Raw genomic sequence first — 10,490 nt, 5'->3', positions numbered from 1 at the left:
AAAGTATGGTTGGTAATCATTGATGAAAGATTTGAACTGAAAACTAATTATGGGAAATAGCCCTAGTTTTAAGGTTAGGATCATGGATTTGGCCTATGGTGTAAATTATATTATATTTCATGATATTAGTCCATTGTGTTGATCCTTTATATGTATTTACTGTTTTCTAGATCAAGAACGAGAAGAACGAACCCAGAAGGGGAAAACTCTTGCATTGTAAGGTTGTTGAAGCTTGAAGTTGAGGTAGGTAATGGTCTAATTTCCCGTATGTGTTTCATATACTTGTTAAATTTCTTCATGATATGTATGTGTGTATATGAATCGGGAAACATGCTAGATTATGTGTGAAATAATCACTTACTGGCCTGTTTTTGTGATAAACCTGTTCTTGAAGATGTAAATGTTGTAAATACTTAATGTAATTGTGATTGTGGTATGTTTGGATCGGGTGTCACGTTCTGACACATAATTGGATCGGGTGTTACGTTATGACACATAATTGAATCGGGTGTCACGTTCCGACACAAAGTTGATTGTTTGTAGGTCCCTTGAGAGGACCCTTGTGTGAAGTTATAGCATGGGCAAGATATTGAATTGTGGTATTGTTGAATATAGTTAAACTTGAGACTAATTGACTTATTCTATATATGTATATGTCTATTGTGTGGAATTTACTTGTCTATGATCCGCTTACTGGCTAAAGGCGTAATCCTACTAGTACACCTTTGTTTTGTTTACTGATACTACTCCTGCTCTGCCATTTTGTTGAGTACATGGCATATTCAGCAGGTTGCGGAGAGACCTCGGTTAGAAAATTAAGCTTTATCGAGTTCAAGGGTGAGTTGTTTGTTTCAAACTGCCATGAACTCTTCTATGTTCCAGTCCATTTTTCAGGACTAAGATTCCAGACACTGTTTTAGTATTATGACTTAATTTTTTGGGAGTGTTTCTCTTCTTATATTGACTATTAATTAGAATTTTGATACGGACGACTTTCAATTTCTAGTGTGTGTTTACTTCCGCATATTTTTGGATTTATAACTAGTTGTTTTCTGAGTTTATGGAAACTCAGCCTTTATTCTTGATTTACATCTTAAGAATTTGGGATATTTGGCGATTATTGTTGTTGGGCTATTTAGAATGGTTCTTCCATCAGAGGGTTAGTATGGGTGTCAGTCACGGCGGGTCGGGATAGTGACATTTTCCAAAGTGAATGCCGGCAAAAACTAATCTTTATCGAGTATTTACATTAAATTAATAAAATTCATTATGATTGACTTATAGAAGTTAAAAGTATATGTTAATTAGTTATGGTTAAATAGAAAAGCTCCATATTCAAACATATATCAAAATACATATATTGACTTGGTGTAAATGATACTACGGACAAGCTGTTATTACCCTTTATGTCTTAGCATACTTGTTTAAAGGTAAATTGACATTTGACGATGGCAAAGCTAAATGATAAGAAGCAAGTTCTTCAGAATCTAATAAATTTATTCAACAAAAAAATTATTTAATATATATAAACAGTAATTCAAAAAAATTAAAAAATTAAAACTTATAAGCTTTAAATTATGACTTTGCCTTTATCCACGACAACCAATAGAGTTAATCACTAGAAAACTAATTATAAATCTCTTGTTAACTATCATGGCTAGTGCCCCTTATTATTAAAAAACCAAAAATGACAAGTAGTTTTTAAATGGGAATATGGGAGGAAGGTATAAATAAAGAAATGTAATAGAAACATATTGGCCTACATGTGAAGTTAGTTTGTAGACAAAGTGAGAAAAAATGCATAAAACATTCACATGACTTGACATGATATCTTCTTCCACATTCCACAGCTCATCTTCCACATTAATATTCCATTGCTTTGTTTATATTTTTATATCATCTTTTTTTAAAAAAAATTAAAATAAAATTAATGTTCCCAAACATATCGAACATATAGAGTAGATATTCACGTTACGTGATAAAATTAATTATTCCTTCTTGCATGTAAATTATTCTACTTGAAATTCTATTTATCTTACTCATATAATTAAGCATTTTAATCTTATAGTATCTAACTATAGAAAAACTGTATATAAGAACACCCTAACAAACTATTTTGAGTTAAAATTAAATAAAATCACTTGTATTGGTGCGAGTTAGGCAGACTCCTATCTATATATTAATAAGCCATGAATATTAGTATAAAACTAATTACCTTCCGACTATCTATGATATAAATGGGCTAACGGATATTGGTGGAACCACATTATATTTAGTTATGAGTTCGATTAAATCGAATAGTTCTGACCTAAATCTTATAAATATGTTTTAAGTAATTTAAAACTCAATTATTAGCATTTACAGATGAGCTCAAAATTTGGATTTTATGAATTTGAATTTGAAATTCAATTATAATTCATAATTTATCAAAATTTCAAATAGATTGTTATATTATTTAGTGAAACTTTAATACATATATAGGACTTGATCATTAAGGCTTTTACATTCAAGCGAATTCATAATTAATATATTTTTTTTATGATTAATTAGCACTTGAAATCATCGTTCTAATATTCTGAATCAGGATAACATGTGATTGATCAAGCGGTGCTCAATAGCACGTGCATGACAGTTGTGCTTGAAAAAAGAGCATGTAGAGGAATGTTCTTTCTCAGTTCCTCTTAATCATAATTATGCACGTATAAACTAAGGTGATAGAATTGGTTCTTCCTCTCTTCTATTTTCTTTATTGACACTCTTTTCGTTTTAATCTGTTAAAAAATTTGTATGTATATATATACATATTTTTTTTTTGAGGTTATCGGGAGTCCATGATCCTTACTCTTGGGCAGGTCTATCTCTATTACTATAAATTAACATGTTTAGCTTAATACATAATCAGTCCATTTAATTTATCAGAATTAAGCTCCGTTTCAATTGTTAATCTCAATTCCTAATAAAATATTCAATTAGACACTTTTTAATTCAAAATTTTGAATTTTTTTTTGCGTGTTCACTCATTCATTCATTTATTAATTAATTAAGTTAAACCACATAAAATATGTTATTTTATTTAACCATACACATTCACTTTCAATAGAGTCGTTAAACTCCAAATATTTTTTTAATTGAAGTTGATGTGTATAAGTAAAAGAGATAACATATTATGTGTATTAGTTAACTTAAATGAAAACACGCATAAAAAATTTTCTCAAAATTTGAATCAAACATGTCTAATAAAAATATTGTATTCTAAATTGAGGTATTCAATTGAATATAACTTCGTTCGAATATTTAAATAAAATATCCTAACAAGTTTATACGATCGACTATATATTAAGCCCTTACAAATTTCAAATGTACATAGTGCATACAAAAAAATAATAAAAAAAAAAGATTACGGTTCTTAAATTTCATATTCCAATAAAACACTAGACAATAATTTTATTTCAATTAGAAAAATAATGAAAAAAATTAAAGAAGTCAAGAGGGTTTAGATGAGTGATGAGCACAAGGGCACATGTGGTGCAAGTCCTCTATATTATTAAACTATTTGCTACTTTCCAGTTATACAGTTAAGACTCCAAACTCCCTTACCAGCTGTTTGATAGCTGTCCTAACAATCTCCCCATGTGATGCCTTCTTAATAATAATAACTCTCCACCACAACACCCCCTTCTTTAATTTGTCAATTTATCATTGCAGACATAATTTAATTTCTTTGCTACTTAATGAGACAAATATTCAAACTTATAGAGATTGATAGCTCATGACACAATGTCTACACGATAAACAATTGATGAACATCCCTTCATGTCCTTTGTATGTTCTATTCTAGACCATTATCGTTTTCTTCACTTCATTTTCTAAAAATTAAAAACCCTTCAAATTAGTTTGAGTTTTTTTGTTCGAATCAGATAATCCTTCCTTCAGGCAAGCAACCAAATTCGACATATCTAGTTCCATTCTGATCAACAACTTGGAGGTATGATAGATGAGTGTCTTTTTCTTTACTTGTTAATGTAAAATGAGTTTCATTTCAGTAAAAAATTCAATCAATTCAACAAAGGAGATTTTCATATACTACAATTTTCCTTTCATAGTTGTGAAATCAATTTTGTTAATTTTCTTGAAATTCCATCAACTTTGACTAATAAAAGAAGAAACATGGGGCAGTTTTTTTGTTTTTTTTTTTATAAAAAGTTTTATGGTCTTTTTATCTTCATTTTTACTCATAAAATATATATGTTTTATGCATAAGATATCTAAAAAAACTATTTTCTTTTATTTATTTTGCAGGTGATCAAGAGATCTTTAACTCCTCGAAAAAATGGCACACTTACCGCCAAGAGCACCTAACATGACACCAAATTGGCCTGATTTTTCGCTTCATCAAAAAATGGAAAACTTAGCTCCGTCTGCTCACAATTTATGGGCGGACGAATTCCTCGACGTGTCGTCGAGGCGTGGGTCCCACCGAAGATCAATGAGCGACTCCATTGCTTTCTTGGAGTCGCCCATGGTTGAAGAATGTCGGAGGCTATCCAGTACTAATCCGGGGTCCGGTGGGACCACTCACGGTCACGAGGAATTCGAGAGGTTCGACGACGAGCAACAAATCATGTCCATGTTCAACGACGACGTTCACGACATGTCGTGTTCGAACCAGTCGTCACCGTCCGATTACATCAACGTTAACGAAGATAAAAAGATGAACGGTCCTGATCAGATGATGCAGCAACTTAAGAGTAATCAAAATGAGGAAGTTGAAAGCTCATGCAAGACTAATGAGGAATTAGCAACAGCTAATCAAAATGCAAACACTAATAATGAATATTCTTCTGAAAGGGTCGTTGATCCCAAGAGAATTAAAAGGTATTTATATGTTTTATTCTTATATTTTATATCAATCACTTATTTTTACGATTGTTCCTTTTTAAATTCCATATTCGTTCAAATAGTGTCACACAAATTTGAAAGAAGGAATTAGAATATACATTTTCGGTTACGTGACAATTATAATATGTGGATTATACGTAAAATAATAATAGCATGTCGTTACTACATTGTGAATCGTGATAATTACTTGCTTTAAGGGCTTTGTTATCTTAAATTAATTTATTTACGTATTTTCTCCAGAGTTGCTGGAATTATTTTTATAGTGAATATTATGTGATGGGATTATATTTTTAATCCCTCCAACTAATTATAATTCTTATTTGAACCATGACTGAACTAGTAGCTTTAATTGTCCATCGGCAAAATATTATATGTGTCTGTATATTTATGTGTGTTTAACACTGGTTATTATTTATTACTCCTATGTTTTAATTTATATGACGTAATTTAATTGGACACGAAGTTTAAGAAATATGAGAAGACTGAATGATCGATAATTACTACAGGATATTGGCAAATAGACAATCAGCTCAAAGGTCACGGGTGAGGAAACTACAGTACGTATCGGAGCTCGAACGTAGTGTTAGCACTCTTCAAGTATGTGAAATTATTTAATCATATAGTAATTTTCTCTTCATTTCTCCTAATATTAATTCGTTTCTTTCTTTTGAGATTTCATAAAAAGAAAGAATTTTAAGAAAAAATTACTTACAGTATTATGAGATCTGAATTTTCTTTTAAATTCGAATAATATGCATACCACTCTTATTTTCTTGATTAAATTTGTTGAAGGCTGAAGTTTCTGTATTGTCACCAAGAGTTGCATTCTTGGACCACCAACGTTTGTTGCTAAATGTTGACAATAGTGCCCTCAGGCAAAAAATTGCAGCTCTTGCCCAAGATAAATTGTTTAAAGATGGTAAGTTTTTTTTTTTTTTTACTTCATCTCTTTTATTACTAATCTCATAATTCATATGTCATATGTGTGTCTATTAGCTGGTTATTTTTAGTTTGTCTGATCCGAAGGAAAATTAAAAATTTCGTTAAAGATTAGTATTTAGTAGTTAGTATTTAATATAGATGTATACTAATATAGATGTATACAAAATATTTTTTGATCTATATATCTATTATAATTTCGATGAAAGATGTTCGATCATCTTCGATTAAGTGGCGCTGACATTATCTCTAAATATGTATCAATAATTACACTACTAGTCCCGATTCTATATGCATGTAAATAGATTAAACTACCCGTCATTTTCTATTTTTAAAAAAGTTTTGACCAGTCGAACATGCGAAAATTAAAAAATATTTTTCTCCATACCAAACACACTCTAAATTCCAAATTTCAAAGTTATATTTGAATTTTTTTATAGCCAAACACTGAATTTCAAATAAAATATTGAAAAAATATATGAAAAAAGCAAAAATAATTCCTAGATCTCCCTTACATTAACAAAAAGTGTAGATAATGGAGATGCAATTTTTTTTAAATCTTTTTTTTTTTACAAAATTTATGAACTGATCTTTACCATCATTTATAGTTCATCAAGAAGCATTGAAAGTGGAAATAGAGAGGTTGAGGCAAATTTATTACCAACAGAACCTGAAGCAGCAGATGGACAACAATGCTACACCACTTGCCGATTCCACTACTGCTCATCCTGAGATCAAAGTACAACTTAGCGTCAATTAGTTACTCTATCCGTTTCAATTTATTTGATCTGTTTTGATTTGATACAAAGTTTTAAAATAATTTTTTTTTGTATATTACGATCTTAAATTAAAGATATGTCAAATGTACTAAAATGTCTTTTAATCTTGTGGTTTTAAACATGTCAATGAAAAATTGAAGAAAAATTATTTTGGCATAATGCATAAATATGACCCTTAACTTAGTTTCCGCTGGCAACTATGACCTCTAACTTAACAAGTAGACACTTTAACTATCCAAAACTTAAACAAATAGACACATTCGTCATACATGACATCCCACATGACAATTTTATGTCCTACGTGTATTGTGCCACGTAGGAAAAGTGTGTCTACTTGTTCAATTTTATACAAGTTCAAGTGCCTACTTGTGCACACCAAAATTAGAGAGCATAAATGAAAAATGAGGTCAAGTTAAAGGACATATTTATGTATTATGCCAATTAATTTTGTTGCTACTCAAAAACATTTTTTTCAATTTCACCCTTGTAGTTATTGTTCTTACATATACTATAAATACCTCAATTATGTGGTGATATTATAATTATTTAAATATCAACCTATTTCTTTAATTTGAATGTGTAAAAGAAAGTTACTATAGATAATCCAAGACATAAAAAAAACAAATTAAGGGGATTAATATATAAAATGTTTGATGTGCAGGAAAACTAGACTATCTGATGGCACTTAGCAAATTCATGTGAGAAAATCTCCTTTATTGGGGTATCTGACAGGATAAGATCACTGCATTGATCTCTCACATTTTCTGGGACCATAAAAATCTTATTTTACTATTTAGTCATTGGTATTTTTTTTTATAAATGTTTTATTTATTTTAATTCCTTCAACCACATACAAGAAATATTGTATTATTATTGGAAGGTCAATAGTGGAAATTTGTATTGGGATGTATGAAAGATGGAAAGTAATTGATTTTCACTAATTGTCAAGGAAAAAGCAAAAAGTGAAGTGTTAATTGTTAAATACATAGTACAAATTATTTCTCTGAAAAAGAAATTCCATCGAGAATATTTTTGGTATATATCTGATTGGCGAGTGAAAAGATATATATATATTTTAAAAAAGTGTATGTTAAAAAGTAATTTATAGAAATTTTGAATACTAACGAGCGTTAATAGATATAGCGGTTTGAATGTTATATCTTAGATGCTTTTAGTTCGAAATATTGATCAATTGCGATTAGCCAGTCTAAGACCATGTCACGGAGGGGTTTCAGTTTCTATAAAAAAAAGTTAGTAACTTTTACGCTAGTCTTCACAATTACTCCACTTCCCTAATTATCTGTGCTTCTCCTCCTCATTCCCTTCCTTCGTTGCTTAGGATCACTGTTCTTGTTTTGATTGTTCCGAATGTATGAATCGAGGTTGTGTCATATAACTGTCAATGATGGATCAAATCATTCTAAAAAAGCAATAAGCTTAACACAAGGTTTTTTTTTGCCTAAGCTTCATATATCTTCGAGAGGGAAACAAATCGAATCATCAGTTAAGGTCTCCAAATGACCGCTCAGTGGTAAAGGAAGTATTATGGGTGCAGAGACAACGAGGAGGTCAATTGCTACTTGAAATCGATTTTCTTTTTTGACTCTCTTTCTCATTCTTTTTTCATCACTAGTTAGAAATAGACTAGAACATTCCCTAGAACAAGCCTTAAAGAGATTCAATCCATCTCTCTTCTCCTTCGTTATCACCATCAAAGTATGTTATATAATTAACAAATTCTTTTTTTTTTTAGTTTACTGAATCGAAAGCATCATTATAAATTAACTTTTGCGCTGATCTAAGTAACATGATGTAAGATCAATAATCCATTAGATCATGCTATGTATCAAGTGATGTGACAATTTATATCAAATAAACCATTCAATTAAAAGCTTGCTTTAAGGCGTGCAAATGACATATTTTGATGCACAACCATTTAATAGTTGTTCCCCGCAAATACAAGGAATACATCAAGAAAATAGCCCAAAATGAGTTAATTTTTCTACCAAACAAACGAAAATAGCAATTGAATTAAAGTTGGTTTAATTTCTTGTCCATACAAAAAAAAAAGAAGTAAATGTCCTTAAATATATGTTTCATAAAAAATAGTAAAATAAACGAAAAATAGCAATAGAATTAAGATGGATTTAATTTCTTGTCCCTACAATAAAGTAAATGTCATAGAACAAATATTCTATTTTATGAATAGCATAAAACCAATATGTTTATCCTATTTAGGACAATAATTCTTATACACCATATTCAATACTATACTTATACACCATACAATATTTAAAAGAAAATAGTGAATATATATATGTTATCAAGTTTCAAATAATTGGTACCACCAATGGATAGGTGCAACAGATATGACTACTCCTCTTTTAATTAATGATCTTGATTTCGAGTTCTGACTATAAAAAGTTTGTTGATAGAAAGTATTTTCCATTATCAATAGACCTAATTACACGATGTAAATTTATATTACTCAGACTCTAACTAGAATATCAAACACTAGATGGAAAACATCCCCCCAAAAATGTTTGAATAATGTGTAGGTATGCATGTATTACTCATTTCACAACTAACAGTCGAAGGTGAGCAGTTATACACTGCAAAAACTTTGGACACCATGAAATATGTCACGACTCAATTTTGGATGTGATGGCATATGTCCTTTTCCACCGGACAAGTCAGTCTAAAATCTTACATTTCAATAAATATAGCGGAAATAATCTAAATAAGTAAATAATAAACCAAATGCGGAAGTCTTTCAACTTAAATACCCTCAAAGATTGGTTGTCACGTGTACAGACCGCTAAAATAACGAAACTGAAATGAAAGTACAAGTCTCAATATGTCTTCAATTCTCAAACAGAGTAAAACATAAAAATATAAGAAGTACAAGAGATCGTTGGATATCAATGGTTACCTCTCTCAACTCCCAGAACCTCGAGTGATCAAGAAAAAAGACGGTGATCAAAGTCCAGGCTCGGAACCTACACAAGTGTAGAAGCTAGGGTTAGTACGCGATACCCAACAAGCTAACTAGAAAAATTAAGTAAATCAAAAAGAATTTACGAACTTCGTTTCCAACCCAACCGAACCTTCAGACTACAACCTGCATAGAAATCAGTCCAACCTAACAGTTCATACTATACAGTTCAATAAGATTCAGATCACAACTCAATATCACATATATATCGTACAAATACTCAAAATGTCACAAGTAGGCATCAAATTGTCAACACAGATATACAAAATATGTATATGCACATTCAATGATCAGGCAGATGTGCAATTGCCGGTAAAGACCTCGACACAATAAGCTCTGGCAGAAAATGACCTCGGCCACATAATCTCTGATTGAAAATGACCTTGATCTCATAATCTCTGACCGAAAACCTAAAAATATAAATTTATATCAAATTCAAACTAGTAACTAGCTCTATGTGTGTTATCAATATCTCTACGTAATGACCTTGGTCTCATAATCTCTGACAGTAAATGACCTCGGTCTCATAATTTCTGACCGAAAATGACATCGATCTCATAATCTCTGACAAAAAATGACCTCAGTCTCATAATCTTTGATTGAAAATGACCTCGATCTCATAATCTCGCTGGAAATGACCTCGACAATATAATCCCGTTGGAAATAACCTCGGCCTATCAATTTCTCGCCGAAAATGATCTCATCCATATCATATCTCTGACCAAAAATGACCTCGATCTCATAATCATATACCTCTCATCACAGTATTTTAGAACTAATGCAACAACATGTTCACACAAGTAATGAGGAATAATTAATTCAGACAAACCACAATCACAATTAAACTATCAAGTATTTCATCAAATACACATAGATAT

The 10,490-nt window shown here is 30.6% G+C and overlaps 1 protein-coding gene across 2 annotated transcripts; it reads left to right on the top strand.

The window, feature by feature from the left end:
• Window positions 1-3,579: 3,579 nt before the first annotated feature.
• LOC129870846 (basic leucine zipper 61-like) lies at window positions 3,580-7,459 on the top strand. 2 transcript variants are annotated; one of them, XM_055945722.1, is made up of 6 exons: window positions 3,580-3,985; window positions 4,300-4,875; window positions 5,406-5,496; window positions 5,692-5,818; window positions 6,447-6,577; window positions 7,279-7,459. In XM_055945722.1, exons 2-6 carry the CDS (start codon window positions 4,331-4,333, stop codon window positions 7,285-7,287), a joined length of 903 nt encoding a protein of 300 aa, XP_055801697.1. In that variant the 5' UTR covers window positions 3,580-3,985; window positions 4,300-4,330; the 3' UTR covers window positions 7,288-7,459. The 2 variants fall into 2 exon arrangements, with proteins under 2 accessions (XP_055801697.1, XP_055801696.1); XM_055945721.1 differs by lacking the exon at window positions 7,279-7,459 and having other exon boundaries at window positions 6,447-6,684.
• Window positions 7,460-10,490: the final 3,031 nt, after the last annotated feature.

This window comes from Solanum dulcamara, chromosome 10 (assembly GCF_947179165.1).
Source record: "Solanum dulcamara chromosome 10, daSolDulc1.2, whole genome shotgun sequence".
Lineage (NCBI taxonomy): Eukaryota > Viridiplantae > Streptophyta > Magnoliopsida > Solanales > Solanaceae > Solanum > Solanum dulcamara.
This window is presented reverse-complemented; position numbering and strand designations above follow the sequence as displayed.

Bases quoted from the DNA above. Each gene is read 5' to 3' on its own strand.
- LOC129870846 (XM_055945721.1), top strand. From the start codon at position 4,331: ATGGCACACTTACCGCCAAGAGCACCTAACATGACACCAAATTGGCCT. The intron at 5,497-5,691 runs GTATGTGAAATT...AATTTGTTGAAG, and splicing joins GTAGTGTTAGCACTCTTCAA to GCTGAAGTTTCTGTATTGTC. The intron at 5,819-6,446 runs GTAAGTTTTTTT...CATCATTTATAG, and splicing joins AGATAAATTGTTTAAAGATG to TTCATCAAGAAGCATTGAAA.